General features: G+C 34.9%; 1 protein-coding gene across 3 annotated transcripts in view; it reads left to right on the forward strand.

Annotated features, from left to right (window-relative positions):
* Positions 1-23062, forward strand: part of PDS5B (PDS5 cohesin associated factor B) — a 234921-nt gene that overhangs the window by 135190 nt on the left and 76669 nt on the right. For all 3 annotated transcript variants that reach the window (XM_069080647.1, XM_069080648.1, XM_069080649.1), the window contains 4 exons: positions 2476-2524; positions 6972-7111; positions 7891-8006; positions 20871-20976. In XM_069080647.1, coding sequence (XP_068936748.1) covers positions 2476-2524; positions 6972-7111; positions 7891-8006; positions 20871-20976 — 411 coding nt within the window. The remainder of the gene's footprint in view (positions 1-2475; positions 2525-6971; positions 7112-7890; positions 8007-20870; positions 20977-23062) is intronic.

Here is a 23062-nt window from a genome sequence, read left to right on the forward strand (position 1 = left end):
GACCTTCAAAGTTTTCTGTGAAGCTTTCTTCTTTTCATCAAGAAAGCTTGGAGGTGTCCTCTATTTCAGTAAAGGTCTGTTTTTCCTGTAGGATTATATTCCATTTTGCTTGTTAAGTTATTCTTGGCTATAAGCCTCTGTCCTTTTCCTTCTGGAATATTATATCTCAAGCTTTCTATTTCTTTATAGTATTGGCAGCTAAATCGTGTGTGATACTAGCCATGGCTCCTTGGTACTTACATTCTTTTTTTCTTTCTGACTGCTTAAATTTTTTTTTCTTTAAACCTGGAATCTAGGGGCGGCTAGGTGGTACAGTGAATAGAGTGCTGGCCCTGGAGTCAGGAGGACCTGAGTTCAAATCCTACCTCAGACACTTAACACTCACTAGCAGTGTGACCTTGGGCAAGTCACTTAACCCCAATTGCCCTGCCTTCCCCCTCCAAAAAAAAGGGCAAAAAAAACCCCCAAAAAAACAAAAAATCCTGGAAGCTCAGGATTTGGGCTATAATGTTATTGAGAATTTTTGTTTTAGGGTTACTTTCACTAAGTTACTAATGGATTCTTCCATTTTCCATTTTGTCCTTTATTTCTAAGAGATCGGGGTAGTTTTAAAATTTCTTGAAATTTAGAATTTAGGCTCTTATTTTGGTCATGGCTTGCAGGTAGACCAGTGATTGTTATTTTTTTTTCCTTAATCTGTTTTTCAAGTCAAAAAAATTTTTTTTTGCTATGAGTTCCTTGAAATTTTCTTCTATTTTTTTTTTTTTAGTCTTTTTGACTTTGTTTTAATATTTGTTCTTTTCTCATGTGGAGTCATTGACTTCTATTTGATCTATTCTAATTTTCAGGAAATTTGTTGCTTGGGTAAGATTTGTCGAGCTATTAATTCCCTTTCCAGTTCCTTCTTGCATCCTTATAATTTCTTTTCGAATCTTTTCCTCTAATAATCTTATTTCATTGATAAAAATCATAGTTTTAACTTAAAAAAATTCTTGCTTTATATCTCTTCAGAATTCATATGAATTTATTTCCAATCTTTGTTTTTCTTTGAAGTTTTTCTTTGTGTATATTTTAGAGTCTTTTTCTTTTTCTGGGTTTATATCTTGAATGCTCCTGTTACCAAAATAGCTTTGTTATGATGGGATTCTTTAAAAAAAATTTTTTTCATTTTTCCTGCCTGCTTTCTTTCTTTGAACTTTGTGTTAGAACAAAGAACTATACATTTCTGGAGGGAATGCCTGGGCTGGTTCTGCTACTTTCTTGGGATATTGAGTTTTGTGTTATTCTAGGATCTCAGAGACTAGATATCCAGGTCTAGATATCTCTGCAAGCTTTTAGTGCTACCCAAGTGGTCTGTACCAGTGCAATATCTAATTGCTGCCCTTCTGGTTTGAGCTCTGCAAGTTTCTGATCTGGGTTTGGGTCTGAGCAGCAGTAGACTGCTGCTGGTCTCAGCCACTTACAACCAGCTAGGAAGCTCTATTGGTTTAGAGTGACAGAGCTGCAGACTTTTCTTTGCTTTGAGATTCCTGTTTTTGTTATTCCTGTCACTTTCTGCTACTCTGCCTTTTTGGCTTCTCTTCCATTTGAGTATTGTTTCAAAGAGAATTCAACTTTACCTTGTTTTACCAATATAAATGAGATGGAGAGTTTTTTCTCTATATTTACTTAGAAAACTGAGGCCTTTTAAACTTGTTTTTTTGTGTGTTGCCACAGCATAAAAAGTTGAAAACATGTCTATGAATTACATGAGAAGTATTTGTTAACCACAAATAATATTTTCAGAAAATATAATGAAAAATTTCAACTCTTAATATGTTAATAAACTCTAGCACGTAATAAAGTGATGGGAGAATTTGGCTTATTGTTGACCTAGGATTACCTTGTTTAGGGAAATCTGCTGCAAGTACATCTTATTGGCAAGCTTTTTTTTTTTTCCCAGAATAGAAACTTAGCTATTTTGGTAAAGATGGTTTTGGAATTTTAAGTTATGTTCTTTTTAAGATGACTATTGACATGTTATCAATGCATAGCAACACAAAACATTTACCTTGCCTTTTATCAGTGGCACCAAGTCTTTTGAATGGAGAACATTGATAAACCATGCTTTTGAAAATTATATGGAATGAAAAGTTAACTTTTTAATGAAATTTAATGAAATTTATTTAATGAAATTTATAATGAAAATTATAGAGGCATCATGGTGTAGTAGAGACTCAACTCATATTCAAGATTAAGTGAATTTAAATATTGTCTTTAACTCATGCAATTTGTGATCCTGGACAAACCATTTAACCTCTCAGAGCCTCAGTGAACTAACTCTCTAGGATTTATTATTAAATCAGATTAGTTGTCTATCTGTGTGAAGGAGAGAGGTCCCCATGCTCATGAAATAAAAAAAAAATCCTTTATTTATACATAATGAAATTTTTTTGCAATAATTTATAATTTTGTATTTTTTTTTGTGACTTACAGACAGATGCCAGTGGTAAAGCCATATTTTCAAAAGTGATGATAATTACAAGTAAGTCATTTAAAGTCTTTCATATAATTCTCAGACTGAATTTAAATAACCCTTTTACATGTGAATTTTAAGTGTTTTGTATAGTTGCCTGAAAATGATAATGCAGGAAAAATAGATCCATTGTCATCCTGACTGACTTTTTTGCTAGTTTTTGTAATTTGCAATTTTTTGATGTTCTCTTTCTGTATGTGATGCTGAGTATATTTTAGGAGAGAAGCAATGAGGATGGTTATATGTCCATGTCCCCTCAAATACTCTGATCTCTTAGTTGCTCTGTGTACACAACTTCTGTATCTATCAACTTCAGTTCAGCTCAGTCAAATGTTGGAATGGTCATACCATTGCTGAGAACATTACCCATAATTTTTCCAACTCTGTTATATAGAATATTGAAATACTTTTACATGATTATTACCTCATATTCTTACATCTCCCCGTGTACCTCATTCTTCATAAACCTCTTCTTAATATTCATCATGACTTGATCTTCCCCATTCTCATTATCTTCATTCAGCCATATACTATCTGTTCTACTTGAATCATTTGCCCCCCTGTCATATCATTAATCATGCCTTGCTTAAACTCTTAACCCCATTACTCATCCTGTTCACATGTTACTCAATGTTCCTGGAGAAAATCAAATAGCCATGCCAATTAAGCTTACTATAAATTTGTTACCTAGTCTAAACTGGGCCTTTACTAGTACATGGCAATAGTCCTTCACTATATCATTCTCTATTACACTTTTGACATGGACTTTTCAAAATTTAATCTTCTTTTCTCAGACCTCCTGAACTTACTTTTCAGCAGGAGTCCTTGCCTCTCCTACTTTAATAGAGGAAATCTATTGTGAACTTTTACTTCCTCACTTTATATATATGTCAAAACCCATCTTCATTATCTTTTATTCTCTCTACCTTTGCTCAAGTTTCTTGGGGAAGATTTTCTTTACCAAATCTCACTCTTTCACATATACTCTTAAATCCTATTTCTTCTGGGAACTCTACTCTGTTATCATTTCCTTTCTTTTTATCATCTTGAGTCTTTTTCATCTATTTTATCCTCTACTTGCCTACAGACATTCCTAGATTTCCTTTTTCCTTAAAAAAAAATCTTCACATGATTCTACCATCCCCTCAAACCACAGTATGATATATCTTGTACTTTTCACAGCCAGAAGACCAGAAATTGTTGTCTGTGTTCTGTTTCCTCATTTCCCACTCACTTTTCAGATTCTTGTTATCTGACTTCTTAGCCCCATTACTCAATTGGAATTGCTTTGTCTAGTGTTACCAACTACCTGCCTAACTATTGAATCCCATAACCTTTTCTTAGTCTTGACCTCCTAGCATCTTCTCTCATGTTCTATCACTTCTCCTCCTGAATATTCTTTTCTCCCTATGTTTCTTTGTCTAACATTTCTCACTCTTAGTTCTCTTACTTCTCTCTTCATTTGTTAATAATTTTCTTTTGGTATAGACCATCATCATCTTTCTTCTGTTCATTAGGTGTGGATATCCCATGGTTCTGCCCTTGGCCCTTGTCTCTCTCCAGTACAGGGACTGTCACACTTGAGTATTTTTATCTCCAGTATCTGGCCCGATATTTAGCTTATAAATACTTCTTATTGGTTGATTGGTTGATGATTTAGGAGCTTCCATTGGATTCAGTTTTTTTTATTCAGAAAATTCCCAAATCCACATTTTTGTACCTCATCTTTCTCCTGAACTCTAGTTTTGCTGAATTATAGATTGTCTACTATATGTCGCCAACTAGATATCAGGTATCTGATAAATATCTCAAATTTGACACATGTAAAGTTGAACTTTCCACTTACCTGCGTCCAAACCCATTCTTTTTACAAAACTTCATTTCTGTTGGCAGTATCACCATCCTTTCGTTTCTCCCCATTCTAAGCCATACAGCCGCCAAAGTGATTTTTTCTTAATAATGATGGGTCTGACCATGTCACTCCCCTACACCATTGGCTCCTTATTGCCTCTAGAATGAAATATAAACTGCTCAATTTGGTTTTTGATGACTTCACAGTCATTTCTCAGTCTCTCCCTCCAGCCTCATTGTGTATCTTTTCTTCTCTTTATTTTAGTCTAGACAAACTGGCCTTCTATGTATTCCTCACATGGAGTAATTCCATCTCTTGTCTCTGTGCCTTTGTTCTAGCAGTCTCTCATACCCGGGGATGTTATTTTTTCTTAACTAGGCCTCATAGAGTCCCTGCCTTCCTTCAGGGTGAAATTCAGGACCTTTTCTACATGAAGTCTTTCCTGTCCCTACCATCTGTTAGTGTTCTCCTCTTCTGACTGATTTGTATTTATCTGTCTTGTGTTTATTCTCTTTATAATTATTCTGAATATACTTACGTATATACATATACATTTTCATACACATACACATGGGGGCCATCCCCAGTTGTCCTGATCTGTGTCTTACCACTGGGCCCTGATGGCTCTGGAGGAGAAAGTGAGGCTGGTGACTTTGCACAGTCCTTCCTCATTTGAAGCCAATTCACTTGCAAGTCATAGCATCACCTCCCTGTTGTCATCCTCTTCAAGAACGAAGGACAAACAATAATACCCTGTTTTGTAACCTTGGAATCATCCTTAACTTTTAAGTCTTCATTGTCAACTCTACATCCTCACTTGTCTCTTCACTCACTCAGTTTCCACTCTAGTTCCTGTTCTCATCATCTTTTTCTGGGGCTGTAATAATCTTCCTTCTCCAATCTATAATCTATACAGCTGCCAAATTGATATTCCTAAAACTTCACAAGATTATGAGTCTCAAATCGGACAGTGTATGTAAAGCATTTTTGCAGAGTTTAAAATGTAAATTGTTAGAACGGATACATGGTTGTGGACATAGTGGGAAGTGTTTTTCCAGAGCCCCATCTGTGATTAGTCCCAATGAAACACTTGAGTGTGGCATGTATTAAACTGAAGAAAGAAGAAAATGTGGTTTCTGAACTTAAGACAGTGACTTAAGAAAGTTTGGATGGAGTAATAAGGTTTTAAAGAAGCAGTATGTTTAAGTGGTAGAGTGCTGGACTTGGAGTCAGGAAAAAGCAGTATTCAAATCTTACTTCTTAAAATATCTACGTGAGGGGTGGCCAGGTAGCACAGCGAATAAGAGCACCGGCCCCAGTGTCGGGATGACCTGGGGGATTGGATCTGGGCTCAGACACTTAGCACCCACCCAGAAACACCTGGCCGTGTAACCTTGAGCAAATTACTTAACCCCAATTGCTTAGGGGCGGCCAGGTGGCTCAGCGAGTAAGAGCACTGGGCCCCCAGTGTTGGGATGACCTGGGGATCAAATCCAGGCTCAGATACTTAGTACCACACCCAGAAATAACTGGCCATGTAACCTTGAGCAAGTTACTTAAACCCAATTGCTTTAAAAAAAAAAATCTATGTCATAATGGGCTAAGTCCCCCAACTTTGCATCTCAGTCAACCCTCAGACTTCCATTGCATTCTGAAGAGGTAGAGGAAGTTCCTATATTGTATCACTTCCATTTAATGTTCAGTTACCATAGCTAGGTTTATGGAATTTGACTTTATTATTCCAGACATGGATTTAGAGGTTTATCTCTGTAAGGAAGGACTGTAATTCATAATTTATTAAACACATTGTATCAGATATTTTAAACTAGATGAATTTATATTAGTTTCACACATGTAGGCACTATGTGCTATAACTTTGTTAACATGATCACTGACACTCATCAATGTCAGAGAACTCAAGAAATAAATTTAATTAATAATGTAAACAATGAGTGTTACTTTTAACATATTTTGCTAATTCAGGGATACTCTGAAGAAGGTAGGAAAACAATGCTGACTTCTACAAAGAATTCACTTTTCTTAATGCAATCACTATGCAATAGCTGTAGTGTCTACAGTTGGTTGCTTCCTTTTTGCTATTTCCAGTAGATCATAATAGTCTCTTTGTGTGAAACTTTTCTATTTGACAAAATGCTCAAAACTAAACACCAATTGAAATAAAACATCATCCTTAAACAATAATTAAGGTGCTAATAGTTGTCACCACTTTCAAGGGATGGATCTATCTAATAATCTTAATACCAATAGAATTTGGGGAAATTGACATCACTGTGGGTTTGACATTTCCTGTTATTTATTACCTTCTATAAAAAGTTACCTTGGATTAATCAGTTTAGTCTTTTCCAATTTAACTTTACCATCTTAATGATTGTCTTTCTAGAATGCAATTTACTTCTACAAACTTTAGTTGGGGACAAACAAGTTAGCCTTCTTCAAGTGAGTCTTGGCTCTTGAACTATTTACTGTCCCAATTCCCAAATCAGATTCATTTTAGGATCAGTAACTCCAGAATGCATTAATAACATGAAATTTTGAGAATGTCTTTATTTGCAGTTTAATTTTATTTTCATTATTTGTTTAAAGGAAATTTGCCTGATCCTGGTAAGGCTCAGGATTTTATGAAAAAATTCACACAAGTTTTAGAAGATGATGAGAAAATAAGAAACCAGTTAGAAATGCTTGTTAGTCCCACATGTTCCTGCAAGCAGGCTGAAGGATGTGTGGTAAGAATAAAATTTCAAATATCTAATATTTTATTTATTTAAAATGCTTTATTTATCTAATTTATTTGTGTATCAGTTGCTTGCCAGTTACTTCTACACTCCTGGTAAATCCACCCTTGTAACAGAAATAGTGAAACAAACAAAAAACTGATAGTAATCACATTATTCAGAATTGTAGAATCTCCACATCTATTAGGAAACTGTTCTCATCTACCCTCTGAGATCAGTTTTGGTAACTTAATTTAAATTCTGAAGGTTTTTAGTATACTTGTCATTTAAGTTACCATAGTCATCATGTATCTGATTTTCTCCTTTCTCCACTCTATTAGTTCATTCAAGTCTACTGATATGCCCCTGAATCCATTATATTCATCAGATCATATAGCACAGTAACATTCCATTAAATACATGGAATACAGTTTGTTCATCTGTTTACCAGGTGATGGTTACTTACTTCATTTACAGTACTTTGCTATAGCAAAATGTGCTACTCTGTATATTTTGGTATTTATAGCATTTTTCCTTCTGTTACTGATTTCTTTGGAATATATGTTTCTTAGTGGGATCATTAGGTTAAAGGTTATGAACAGTTTAGTAAATGTTCTTGCATTTTTAATTTGATAGATTTGAGAGCTTAGCTAAAATTATTTCTATTTATATATTTTTTCCTACATGGGCAATAGTTATTTTTTTCTTCTGAAAACTTCATATCTTTTATTTTTAATGATTTGTTTTTTTAAAAAAATTACGTCTTTAATATTGTAAAATATGTGTTACAGCGTGAAATTACCAAGAAGTTGGGCAACCCCAAACAACCTACAAATCCTTTTCTGGAAATGATTAAATTCCTCCTGGAGAGGATAGCTCCAGTGCATATAGATACTGAATCTATAAGGTATTTGCAAATATAAATGTCTCTTATCCTGTGAACTCTCAGACTTATGCAATGGTATTTCTTTTCCCTTGCCATTTGTACTAATTCTTTATAGTAACCTCTTATTCTTATATTTATTGTTCAGCTTATGGAGTATTACTATCATATTCTTTGCTTGATTTTGCCTGTCACTTAACATATATCTGCATTACCTCTCCTATCAAATGAAAAAAACTCAAGTGATATCAATTTTAGTACTGCCCTAAGCAAACTATTAATTAGAAAGAAAAATCTACTGCAAAACAGTGTGTAATGTGTTTTGTGCAGAGATTTCAGAGTTGACTGTTTTAAAAAACTGATTGAGTGATCATACAAAAAAAATTTTAATTTTTTTTCACCTCTAAAATTGGACTAGCTATATATTTTGTCTGTTTCATAGAAAAAAACTTTTATCTTTTGTTCCATACTCCTTGAAGGAAAGATATATAAAAGCTCAGTTCTGTTACTGTTTGCTTCCTTTTTCATTGGATTTGAAATTACTTCATTGTCCTAGAAATGTTGTATTAAATTATGCTAAAAATGAATTTGTCTAAAGCCTAAAATAGTTTTGTTGTCCAAAGGTGTTGTGATAGTATCTATGAGATTTGATTTGTTAAAGCATAAGCTAGTTTTTTTCTTTTCATTTCAGACACTTTTTTGTGTTATGATTTTGATTCCTCCCCATCAAATCTCATTATAAATAAATTGAATTTCTTTTTCTTATCAATTAGCCTTTTTGCTTTTCTTTTGTTAATAAGGTATGAGATATTCTTTTTTACTATTATATCTTTGTCCACATCCTTTCATTTCTCTATAGTTCACTTTTCTTGTTTCTGAAATGGGGGAAATCAGATTATTTCTAAATTACCTTCAAGCCCTCAGAGTTTCTTTGGTTACATATCAAAAATGTGATAAACTATAGTGCTAAGCCTTATTAACTGTGTTACATTTGGCAAGTAACTTGACTTTCTTGGGCCATGGTTTATTCATTTATAGAATAATAGGATTGGGTTAGTTAATAGTTAATAGCTTCTGAGTGCCCTTCCCTCTCTAGATCTGGGACCCTATGAACTTTTCTTTGGGTATAGTTCATATTGGCTATTAGCACTTTAGTAAATCCTAGATATCAATATTTTTTAAAAAAAGATTTAGGTATGATACTTGTAGTGTTAATATAATGGATTTTATTGAACTTACAGAAAATGTAACTCAGAATTAGTCGTAAAAAATGAATTTATTTGGCAATAAGTAGTAAATGAGATTCTGGTTCCAATATTCATATTACTTTTATTTTGGCAGAGATTTTTTTAATAAAATATGCATTAGATAACAAATGCAAACAAAGAGTAGAATTATGAAAGGGAAGGCAGAGGGAGAGATGAAAAACCAATAGATTATGGCTAGATAAGGGGATTTTATAATTCTTTTTTTGGGGGGGGGGTTAACAAGCTTACTGTAATCAGTCAAACATGTATCGTTTACCTAGTTCAGGGGAAAAAGGTCAGCACCCCGAACTTCAGAATATACAGACAGAATTATCAAGTCAGAGAAACAGATCAAGTAGATTTCCAAACTGTCCAACCATTACATCCATACCAAATCAACATCTGGGTTTCAACATCTGGGTTTTTCAAAGCCGGGGGGCTCTGGACAACGGCTTCCCAGAATTCAGATCAAATCACAGAACACTTCTCAAAGTGAGCCCCCGGATTTCATAATTCTTGAATATCGATGTGGTATATTTGTTTGTAATGGCAATATCTGGAGTATGATTATGTTTGTATGTCGCTGAGGTAGGGCGAACAAGTAGGTTGAGGAGCTGAGTAGTTAGGATTTTAGAAGAGAGTCAAAATATATGAAGGTAGGAATTAAGAAGGAGAGAAAAATCCTAGGCCAAGTAGTGAACTCCTTGAGGAAGGAAGGTAAGTGACCTTGGGGATCTGTAGACAACAACTACCAGGATTTTGATTGACTCGTAGATATGAATAGCTTGGACCTCAAAAGAAGAGAGGTTACTGAATGAAGGGAAGAAGGAGGAATAACTGTAAGTGGCAGTGGGGAACAAGGAATAGTCTAACTGCTCTTCTTTGACCAGTGAGCCAAGGAGAATGAGTGAAGGTGCGGCCAGTACTGTGAAGGGTGACCAGAGGCTGTGTCATCAGGAGAAGGGTTTCAGTAAGACTAAATTTAATTCACTTCGACATTTAATTTCTACCTTGGTATCTTTTACAAGGAACCTAAGTTAAGCTCTAGAAATGCAAAGACAAAAATAAAAGGCCCTATTTACAAGAAGTGTACATGCTTCCTCCATTCCATTCTTGGACAGTTGACTTTTGGATCCCACATCAAGGAACTTTGTTTCTTCATATGATATTCAGCCCATCATTTTAGTTTGAGATTTTTTTGAACCCTAATTCTATTATCTAATGTATTAGCTAATCCTTTCAGTTCCATATTCCTTATCTTTTTAGTCATATTGGTTTTTATGTTTTCATTTAGTTCATTGATAAAAATTTTAAATACAGCAAGGTCAGGAACAGAGTTTTGTGACCCTTTACTAGAGGAATCTCTCCAAATTGACTTCAGTACATTAATAAAAAACTTTTGGGTCCACTTAATTAAACAGTTCTAAACAATTCAACAAATTTCTGTTATATGTAGAGCAGTGTTGTGAAACTATGTTATGGACCCTTTGGCATGTAGCCTAGGCCATAAAACTCCCTATTGTAGCCTGAACCAGATTTAAATATAATTGGGAAATATTAACAAAAAAATAAAAATGCAATACAACATGGATAAAGTTAATTTGTGGTTTTCTGTTTTGGTGTGCTGCCTTTCTTTTTGATCCTACCACTAATGTATAACACTATGCTTAGCACTGGGGAGAAGATATGGACAAGATATGATCCCTGCTTTCTTTTCTCATGCTAATTTTATGGTTTATGACAGTCACAAATAATTATAACAAAATAGTACCTAAGTACAGAAGACAGGTACAAACAAAATAAGGTCAGGGAGATGCTTTATTGAAGAGGTGATATTTGAGTTGAACTTTAAAGGAAATGTAATTCATAAATTTAAGAGTGGGGAGACCATTCCAATCAGTGAACAAAGGGATAGGAGCAAAAAACTCCAGGGTCTGTGTGTATAAGTATAAAGTATGTGAAGGAGAATAGTTGGTAGTCAGTAATGCTGGAGAGCAGTACTATATTATGAAGTCTTGAATACTGTGCAACAGTTGGAAATATACAGTTTAAAGCAAGTGAAGATTTTTCATAGTGTAGTGACATGACCAGACTTGTGGATTAAGAAGATTATTCTGGCAGTTTTATAAAGGATTGTTTTGGGGTTGACAGAAATACAAGTAGGTGATAATAAGGACCTGTACTAATTTGGTGAAAATGGGAATAGAGAGGAAGAGATGTTATATGGATTGAAAGGAATGATAATTAGATATGAGAGGTGAGGTAAAGGAAAAATCAAAGATGAAACCATGAAGATTGCCACTGAAAAATTTTTTAAAGGATTTGTTGGGGAATATTATAAACTTAGGTTTGTATTATCTTATTTACAAAGATGTGATGAAAAATTTTACTAGATTAAATTCCAGTAATTATTTCTTTAACTTCTTCTGATAGCAGCCCTGTCAAAATAGGAAATTAGTGTGTCATGTCTTATTTTGAGGACATGTGGACTTTTGGTGCTCAAATTAGGCCCTTTCAAGTGCTTACAGGCCTTTTAATAGAATTCCTTCAAAAATTTTACCAATTATTGAAATGAATTACACTGGTTGATAATTTCAAGTATCCATTATCTTCTCCTTTTTGAAAAAAAGAGATGTTTGTCAATTTTCTTATAAGTTATCTTACTCACCCTTATTCCTCAACGATTTAACAATTACAAGTTCATTTCAGTACCCTGATCAAACATTATTATCTCTTGGTTTTCTCTTATATCTTTACTTATCTTGGATTTCAGTTCTCTTTTAATCATTTTTGTTCTGTTCGTTTCACCATAAAGCCTTTAATATTAGTGCTTTATATAAAATTGGTGTATGATGAATGTTTATTATATTGAAAGCTGTGATTCATGGGAAAACAGTAAAAACAGCATTTCAGTTTATGCCTTTTCTGTAAATGTTAAACTGTCATTGTGATATTGCTTATGTTTTTCCTTCCCTATATTTGTAGCCAAATGTTCTCTTGTCATTCTTAATGGCATCAAGAATATAGGTAGTACTGTTAGTTTGGGGAAGGAGGGGCTCTCTTTATGAAACATGAAGGAAATAAGAAAGGATAAGACAAGAGACAGATATATTAAACTGGATAGAGAGGAAATTTTAGGAAGCTGTAGTTATTGATGGCCTTTGTTAGTAAATTATGTGACAAAATTAGTTTTTGAAAAGAAGGAAAGTGCCAGGAATAGTTTCAAGACTTCTGAGGGAAAAGTTATGGGAGAACAGAGAGAAGAGTCATCAAGAAATGAACTAAAAGGTTTACTGAGCAGCAGGGAGAACTCAGTAGAAGTTAATATCAGCTTGTAGTGGATCTAGTTAGCATGGTAAAGCTGTGTAGCAAGGGAGCAAACTTTTTCCTTCTTTTACTCCCATTTGTCTTTTCAGTTTCTCCCCTTTTACTATCCTTTTCCCCTGTGTTCAAAAACAGGTTTCCTCTGTCCTTAAAAAAAAAGTCTTCCTAGTGTTTTAAGTATCCCTCAAAAGAGGAAGAGTGGTAGATTGATTTGTAGATTTGTGTTTTCAGGGAGAAAGACAGTTTTTAGTTAAAGATAAGCCATGAATGCAAAATTGGTTGAAAAGTTCCACTAATAATTCTCTAGGGAAGTTCATTAATGTCATCTTTAAGTTTCTTCTGACTTCTGTTAGCTACTGTAATTAAATACATTGAGAAACAGTCCCTGACTTAGGTAGACATTACTTCATTATCCTTTAGATTCTAAGGATTATGGTGCAATACTCTGAAAGGATTGAGAGAAGTCTGATAGTAAGGAAGATTAACCTATCCCTTTATTCCAAATCCCACTTACAGGTAACGTGCTACAACCAAATGTAGAACATGCTTATATTCTTGAAAGTTGGTTGATGTACTCATTGGTTTTTATTGGACTGTGTTTTTCTTTTTCTTTTTTTGTCTTTATTAATTTGTTTACTTTTAGTTCACAATATTCAGTTCCACAATCCCTTGAGTTTCAAATTTTCTCCCCCTCACTGCCTCCTGCCCCCACCCCATGGCGGCATGCAATCAAGTATAGGATCTGCAAATACTTTCACATTAGACATTTGTCAGGTTGTAAAGAAGGATTGTAACCAATGGAATGAACAGTGGGAAGAGGAAACAAAACTAAATAAGAAAAAGAGAGTAGGTAGTTTGCTTCAATCTGCATTCAAACTCTGTAGTTCTTTCTTTGAATGTAGACATCTCCTTCCATCATGAGTCTTTTAGAGTTGTCTTATAACCTTACATTGCTGAGAAGAGCCCAGTCTATCAAAGTTGCTCGTCACACATACATTGTATCTGTAATTGTATGTAAATTTCTCCTGGTTCTGCTCTTCTCACTCAGCATCGGTTTGTATAAGTCTCTTCAGGTAAATATAAAGTCCATCTGCTCCTCATTTCTTATAGCACAATAGTACTCCATTATTCATATACCACAATTTGTTTAGCCATTCCCCAATTGATGGGCATCCCCTTAATTTCCAATTCTTTGCTACCACAAAAAGAGCTGCTATAAATGTTTTTGTACATATGGGTCTTCCTTCCAGCCCATCAAACTTCTATGATCTCTTTGGGATACAACCCTAGAAGTGGTATTGCTGGATCAAAGAGTATGCAGTTATTTATAGCCCTTTGGGCATAGTTCCAGATTGCTCTCCAGAATGGTTGAATCAGTTCACAACTCTTCCAACAATGCATTAGTGTTCCAGTTTTTCTACATCCTCTCCAGCATTTGTCATTTTCCTGTTTTGTCATCTTAGCTAATCTGACCGGTGAGATGTGGTACCTCAGAATTATTTTGATTTGAATTTCTCTAATCAATAGCATTTTAGAGCATTTTTTCATGTGCTTATAGATATCTTTAATTTCTTCCTCTGAAAATTGCCTGTTCATATCCTTTGACCATTTATCAATTGGGGAATGACTTGTATTCTTAATAGATTTGGCTCAATTCTCTCTATATTTTAGAAATGAGACCTTGATCATAGACACTGGTTGTAAAAATTCCCAATTTTCCACTTCTGTCTTAATCTTGGTTACGTTGGCTTTGTTGGTACAGAAACTTTTCAGTTTAATGTAATCAAAACTCTTTTTTGGTCATAAAATCTTCCCTTCTCCATAAATCTGACAGGTAAACTATTCCTTGCTTTCCCAGATTGCTTACAGTATCAACCTTTATACCTAGATCATGCACCCATTTAGACTTGATTTTGATATCTTCCTCTTTCTTATAAAGAAAGATTAAAACTCTAAAAATGGTTAGGAGAAGGGACCTATTGGGAAATGATATGAAAATAAAAGATGAACAATTTTAAAAATTCTGCCATCCACTTAAATTCACTATACAATTTATTCCTATGCTTTGTGTCATCTGAAATTTCTTTTGAATTTGCACCTATATCATTATTAGAATAGTATTTCATTATGTTATTGAATCTGAGATCATCCTTTAATGATTATAATTGCAGTCAGTCCACAACTAAGTGTTGCTTGATCTACCATAAAAATCCTTTATGGAAGGTTAATCCAATATAAGGTTTTTCTCTTGGACTTATATATGAATAAAACATTTATGAGATCCTGCTTGTTTCCTCATGTGTATTAATTATTGATGTCTTTTGAATACTTTTTCATGGTTTTTTGGCCAGTAATTTAACAGATAGCTTTAGAATTGATTTCTCATATCTTGAAAATTGTGCCCTCTGGAACTCAGATTTCTTCTATGTGTTAACAGGTATGGTCCAGCTACTCTTCCCTTTTTCATTTCATCAGTTCCATTTCCACTTGCTCATGTGCCACCTTGGGTATTGAAATATTAGAATCCCCTTTTGACAGCTTTGTTGTCATAGAGAAATATTATGTTCTAGAAATGTTGAAATGTGCTTTCCATGTTTAAAAATTGTGCAGTATTATCCTTTGAGTTTTCTCTTTAAATACTCCTCACTTGATTTAGTTGAATTGAGTTTCATGCCAAGCTTTCTCTAAATGGTTTGGTGGCCTCTTTTCTTCTTGCTTTTTTTATTAGTTGATATGGCACATAATCTTCTATAGTCCTCATTTATGATATTTTTACAAGTCATCTTATTTTCTAAATGAATGTTGTTCCTGGCTGCCAAATTTTTCTATGACATTCTGTGATTCTGTTTGGTCTGTCATGCACTTACTATATGCTAGGCATAGTACTAAATGCTGAAGATCCAAAGAAGGGTCTTTAGCTAGAACCTGTTCTCGAGAAACTTACATTGTAAGATGGAGACAACATACAAATAATCATGCACTAACAAGATATATACAAGATAAACTAAAGTTAATCAGCAGAGGGACAGCACTAGCATTAAGGAGTTTGTGGAAAATCTTCCTGTATAAAGTGGGATTTTATCTGGGACTGGAAGAGCATCCAGAAGTCAGAGAAAAAAGGAGGGAGAGCGGTCCAGGGCTGGGGGAGAATGAGGGAAAATGCTTAAGAGTTGGGAGATGTAGTATCTGTCTTATCCAAAGAATAGCAAGGAGGCCAGTGTCATTGGATCATAGCTTACATAGGAGTGAGTAAAGTGTAAGGAGACTAGAAATATAGGAAGGAGTTAGGTTATGGACTTTGAATGCCACAGTGAGTTCTATATTTGATTCTGGAAGTAAGAGGCAGTTTGGCAAGGACATCAGGTGTTTAGTGGTTGAAGTAGTTTCTTCTTCCTAGTGGTTGTTTTATACTAGTTAAATTTCCTTAGGATATTGTGATAGTTTTTCTTTATGGCTATTTTATCAATTTTTCATTTTTTTGATATGAGTGGTTTAATTAGGTCAGATTTGACTTATTCCAATTACATACTCTTCATCTGTGCCCTTTCTTCTCATCTAGTGAATTATAGGACTGGACTTGAAATTAGGAAAATCTTAATTTCAAATCCTACCTTAGATAGTTAATGGTTGTGTGCTACTTGGTAAATCATTTGACTTCTCTTGCTTCAATTTCTTTATCCATAAAATGAGGAAAATACTAACTGGTAATTAACAGAATTTTTGTGAGAATCAGATAAGGTAATATATGTTTTCAAACTTTAAAGTACTAATTTTTTTTTCTTTTTAGAGGGAGAAGGCAGGGCAATTGGGGTTAAGTGACTTTCCCAAGGTCACACGGCTAGTACGTGTTAAGTGTCTGAGGCCAGACTTGAAGTCAGGTCCTCCTGACACCTCCTGGTGCTCTATCAACTGCACTACCTAGCCGCCCCTAAAGTACTATTTAAATGTTTGATATTGTTCTCATCAGATCTTGATGTTTGATTTAACAAGTCAGTGGTCTGACTATCCATAAGCAGATAATTCTCTTGACTTCCATATCAGTGACCACTAATTTTTTACTTGTTAAGATAAAGTCAGTTTCATTTTTATTTTATTTTTTTAATTTAGTACTTGCTCTCTTTAACTTTTGCAAAAAGCATTGTAGATGTAAAGTTTCTGTGTGGTGGTTGTCCATCCAACTTTGTTAGAATCTAGATGCTGTGCATTTTCTATTTATTTGTTTTTTCTTGTATGAATTCTTAGTCCAGTCTTTGTGTGGCTGTGGAACTCATTGAAAAGACTGACATATACTAGGACTTGATTGAAGATCAGCACCTTATCATCAGCAAATAGAATCCGTCTTCTTCCTGTGTTGCAATGAGGTCATGCCTTCATTTGGATTATGTATAGGACAGTCTGCATGATACTGCTGAACATGTGGAGCAAACCTATCTATTGTGATTGATAATGATCCTCAGAGGATTGAATGAAACTCTCTGATTGCATTTATCAGAGGGTCTGTGTGATTTGTAGGGCAGACATTTTGTAGGAGGTGAGACTTTGCGACTTGCCATTGCTCCATAAAATGCTAGTTTTTTAATAGTAAACACAGAAACCTCTTGACTCTATCAATCATGTAACTGAAGATTCTCTCCTCTAGCATATTTGCAAAAAGCTACTGTATCCTTTTGATACTTCAGTTAATCGGCAAGCATTTTTTAAGTGCTTATTATGTGCTAAGCACTTTACATGGTAATGGAGATACAAATAAAAAAATTAAACAGTCCCTGCTTTCCAGGAACTTTCCTTCTGTTAAGGGAGATGACATATACAAGTGTTTACAAAATAAATAAATGGTAACTTAGGGAATGAGGAAGGAGTCTGGTAGTTGGCAAAAGAAGCAAGGCTTTGAGTAGAAGGTGGTGCTTTAACTGTGAGTATGAAGTCATAGATTCTTTGAGGCCCAGGTGAGTAGAGAATGTATTCCAGGCCTGATGGATTGCGATAAAAGGCACACGCCATGTGATTTATGCCAATAAGCTAAGGTTTCAAATAGATTTTATAAAGATGATGATATCATCTCTTACTCAGTTTTCATTAGTGTATAGACAACTTTCAGATTTCATATATATTCTCCTGAGCTCTAACTTACTGTTGTACATTTCTACTTGGCTATCTCATAAGTATCTCAAATTCAGCATTTCTAAAATAGAACTCACTGTTACATTCAGGATCAGATATGAAATTCTTTGGCTTTTAAAGTCCCTTGTAAACTGACACCTCCAGTGACAAAGACCTGATTGTTCCTAGCACAGAACATTCCTTCTCCTTACTCTGGTTATTTTCACTGGCTTTTCCCCATGTCTGGAATCCTTTCCTTTCTTGTTTCTACCTCCTGAGTTTCCCTGGTTTACTTCAAGTTTTAACTAAAATCCCCACTTTCCCAAAAAGCCTTTCTCAGTTTACCTAAATGTTAGTGCCATCTGTCTTTTGACTATCTTCATTTTATCCTGTATTTTTACATAGTTGTTTGCATATTTTATCTCCAATCATATTATGAGTTCTGTGAGGGTAGGGATTGTCTTGTTTTTTATTGTATTCTTAGTACTTTGCACAGTTACTTTGCACATAGTAGTAGGCACTTAGTAAATGCTTGAGGACTTTCTGCAGCTTCAGCAGTAATATGAATATCGACCACTTTTTATGTGTAAGACTCTTTGACAGGTGCTATGGACATAAGTACAAAAATGAAACTTTCTCTACCCTTAAGCTTACATTTTCCTTGACCCTTCCTTTTCACAAGGAAGTATTTATAGGAGGTAGCTTGAGGAGGCAGGCCAGAGAGCATTAGTTACTGGGAAGACCACAGGATCTTGGCTTTCAAGCTGGAAGGGGATTGATTCTGTAGCTGGCAGCATTGACCAAGATTCTCACATCTTTGCAACTTGTTTGACTCCCTGAGGCCCTAAAGGAGATAAGTGATTGATCCAAGTCCAAAAAGGATTAAGAGGCAGGATTGATTTGAACCCTTATCTTCTTAACCAGTTAAGAAGTCTTTATTTATAAAAAACTTATAAAGACTTTTGGGAGATAGAAAGAATTCTATCAGAGAAGTTACCAGAATCAAGGAAGGTTTCCCAGGTTAAGGTGGCACATCCTCAGAGCTTTGAGAGAAGATGTTTTTTGATGTAATTTTGAGAGAAGATGTAATTTGATCCTTTATTAAAAATTTCTGTAGTCTTTCTTAGGTAAAGGTCTGAAACAGCTGTCCTTTTAGAAAAGTGACACAAAGCTAAGAGGTCAAGGTAACACATTGGATAATAGCATTCAAAAAGATTTTGACAGGTTGAAATATATAACTTGATCTAATAAAATTAAATTAAATTAGACTAGGCATGGAGGCCCATGCCTGTAATCTCTGCTACGAAGGAGACTGAGGCTGTTAGATTGTTTGAACTTTGTGGTTCTGAGCCATTAGTATACCAAGTCGATCCGGTGTCTGAACTATCTGGCACCAATATCCGGAGTCATTAAGATCCGGGGCATAGGGGCGGCTAGGTGGCGCAGTGAGTAAAGCACCGGCCCAGGAGTCAGGAAGACCTGAGATTGGATCCTGGCCTCAGACACACAAAAAAACTAGCCTTGTAACCTTGGGCAAGTTACTTAACCCCAATTGCCCTCCAAAAGGCCAAAAAGAAAAAAAAAAAAGAAGAAGAAGAAGATTGGAGGCTTACCAGGCTTGCCTAAGGGGGCAGTCTGATCCAGGTCAGAAAGCAGCTAGTTAAATTTCCTTTGCTTTGTGCACTGAATTGGACATGAGGGGCCCCTGCATTTGCAGCCTGGGGGACATAAGAAGACCCAACTTCTTCCCTCAAAGAAAAAAATTTAAATTGAGATGAATATAAAGTTTTATACTTGGGTCCAAGTATAATAAAAAATTAACTTCAGAATTATGGGATGTGAGAGACATGTTGAGATGAGAGTTTGTCTGAAAAAAGATGAATGGGTTTAGGAGACTGCAAGCTTAATATCAATTAGCAGTGTGATGTAGTAGACAAAAAGGCTGATACAGTCTTGTGCTATTTTTCCAGGAATTGAGGAGGTAATAATTTCTCTGTACTTTACCTTGATCTTACCATATCTGGAGTATTATATTTCTGGGCCCGACGACAAGCTAACAAGACAATGGTGCGAGGGGGCAGGGCAGGGATCCAGGGCTCTAACCCTGTATTATAGAAGGATTGAATGTGAGGGATTGGGAGTGTTTTAACCTTGGGTATTGGGGGAGAGGACTGGAATAGAGGGTGTGATAGTTGAGTTCTAATATTTGAAGGACTGCTGGGAGGAGCAGGCATTAGCTTTGTTATGTTTAACCCCAGAGGGCAGAATTTGGGGCAGTGGATTAGAATTTATAAAGGTGACATATAGGCTTTACTTCCTTACAATTATAACTGCCCTAAAATGAAATAGGCAGGCTCTGAGGATAGTAGTTTGATTCTCTTTGGAGGTCTTCAGGAAGAGGCTGGATGAACATTTGTTGAGCATGTTTTGGTTGGGATTTCTTTGGGGCATGGTTTAGAGAGCTTGTGAGGTTCTTTCCAACTCTAAATTTCTGTCATTCTTTGATTTATATAATTCTTTTTCTTATTGTTTTAGTGAAGTTCTGCTGTGTCTTTACCACTATGACAGCTTTTCACTTTTTTGTTTTTACTATAGAAATGGATAATTTCTTTTTTATTTTTTTAGGAATGGAGAATTTCTATTATTGATTGTACTCGAAACTTGCCAGCTTACCGAACTAAACATTTTAGATGTTTTTATTTTGACTATGGTATTTGGCTCTGTAGTGTTGGCAGATTTTAACAGCTGTACTACCAAATCATTATATCATTCTAATAAAGTTTTATCATTCTAATATTTTAATAAATAGTTATAACTAGTAAGCATTTTTATTAGGTTACTTTCTGTGAAAGATAAAATCATAACCTTTTAAACTCTTATTTCCTTCCTTTTGAATAAATTTAAGAGAAGTGGTATTTCTGAAAAAATGTCAGCATTTCAGAAGTTCTTTTGTTGATTTTGAAATTCTCTATGATATTTTTCCATATGAAATTATATGGAATTCTAATTTGAATTTATATGAAATATAATTTTCATATGTGTATGGACCATTTGAGGATTTTTTTTTTTTTTAGCTTTTTGGAGGGCAGTGTTAAGTGACTTGCCCAAGGTCACACGACTAGTTTTTGTGTGAAGTGTCTGAGGCTGTGGGATTTTTTTTCTTGAACTTTGGTAGTAAGGGGTGATTTTTCAAAGTGGCAACTTGTTTCTTTTTTAGTGCTCTTATTAAGCAAGTGAACAAGTCAATAGATGGAACTGCAGATGATGAAGATGAGGGTGTTCCAACTGATCAGGCAATCAGGGCAGGCCTTGAATTGCTCAAGGTAAGTAAGTATACTTTGGCCATTGAGTGCATTCTTATATCTTCCCCATTAGAATATAAGTTCCTTGTCAGTTGGGGTTATTTCATTTTTTTAAGTTGTATCTCTGATACCTGTCACATAAATACTTCATATGTTGAAGGATTGAAACATTGTTAATACAGTTAGCATATTCTTGTTATGATTCTATATGTAATGGAAAATATGTATTTCTTCCTTTAAACTTCCATATGTTAATGTTTTCCAGGTTTAAAGTTGCATGGACTATGTAGTGCTGTTGTGCAACAGAATTAATTCCCATTTCATATTCATTTTTTTCTTTCTTTTTTTTTGCCTTTTGGAAGGCAATTGGTGTTAAGTAGCTTGCCCAAGGTTACACGGCTAGTTGCGTGTGTGTGTGTGTGTGTGTGTGTGTGTGTGTGTGTGTGTTAAGTTGTTAAGTGTCTGAGGCCAGATCCGAACTCAGGTCCTCCTGACTCCGGGGCTGGCACTTTACGCACTGCACCACCTAGCCACCCCTCATATTCATTTTAACTTCATGAAATTTAAGCTGTCCTATTTTTTATATTTCTATATAGAACAACCACATTTTAAAAAAGTTATGGTATATTTAAATATCATAACCCTAAATTATACTTGTGGTCTAATGAAACTTAGGCCTGTATGTTCCATTTCCCCATAGCCTATTTAACTTACCATAGGAGAGGTCACAGGAGATGTTGCTTTAATCTGTGACCCATAATCCTGCCTATCAAGTTCTTAATTGCTTATTATTAGCCACAAAGGGAAAATAGCTCTGCATAAATATATCATGTGTTTATTTTATATATATATAAAATTTTTTTTTTTACTTTTTTGGAGGGGGAAGGTAGGGCAATTGGGATTAAGTGACTTGCCAAGGTCACAGGGCTACTTTTGTGTTAAGAGGTCGAATTTGAACTCAGGTCCTCCTAACTCCATGGAAGGCATTCTATTCACTGTGCCACCTACCCACCCTATAAATATGTTACTTCTAATGGGGAAAAAAAAACAAACACTCAAAACTCATGTTGTGATTAGCTTATGTTAGGTCTATATTCCTGTGCCTTTGATTTAGTCCTATTCTCAGGAATTTAAAATGTACAGAGAGCTTAATTAAACAGGGTGATACAATGTAAAGAGCACTGGATTTGTACCCAAGAGAGCTGAGTTTGAATCCCAGTTGACGCTAGCATGACAAGTTATTTAACTCTGTGAGTCTCAGTTTCCTATAGAGGAAGACTTGACAGAATCTGGTATAGGTACGGTTTGACAATGGTTATAAGAAACACAAGGAGAGAAAGGAAGGAATCAAAGAAAACCTTCAGCTTGTCAACTTGCCATTAAGTTTCCAAGGGATGGCTATGCCACTGATAAGAGAGAGTACATGTTAGAAAGATGGTATAAAGTAATGTATTCAATTTAAAATATGTAATAATAGTAGTTAGTGTTTATTATAGTGCTTTTAATTTTACAAAACCCCTTTGCCCATGTAATTTCACCCGATCCTCAAAATAACCCTGCGAGGCAGTTGCTGTTATCAACCCCATTTTAAACATGAGGAAACTGAGACTAAGAGAAGTAACTTGTCCAGGGTCACATAGATAGTCATTATTTGAGGCAAGACTTGTACTCAGATCTTCATGAATCCAAGCCCAGTATTCTATTTTATACAACTCAAGACCTGCCTTTATATATCTGAGGCAATAACTTGATATCTAATCTTTTGTAGAATGTTGGAGATAGTGGACTGAGGGGGGAAAATTGTGACTAAAGATGTTGATTTAGGGGAATTATCCTGCATGTTAAGTAGGGGATAAAATGCAGATTCTGCCTTGTTACTTGCTGGTCTGATTTGGGGAGAGTTCATTTAAGTTTTTGGGCCTCAGTTTTCTTATCTATTAAGTGAGGAGATTGGATGAGATAATATAACAACTGACATGTGTATAATGCTAATTTAAGGTTTTCTTAGTCCTTTACGTCCTCCCAAAAATCATGTGAGATAAACATTATAGTTATTACCCTTATTTTATAGATGAGGAAAACTGAGTGACTTATCTATGATCATACA

The sequence above is a fragment of the Petaurus breviceps genome, unplaced genomic scaffold (assembly GCF_028583685.1).
Source record: "Petaurus breviceps papuanus isolate PSGF00001 unplaced genomic scaffold, PetGlider_PUasm1.0 91133, whole genome shotgun sequence".
Taxonomy (NCBI): Eukaryota; Metazoa; Chordata; class Mammalia; order Diprotodontia; family Petauridae; genus Petaurus; species Petaurus breviceps.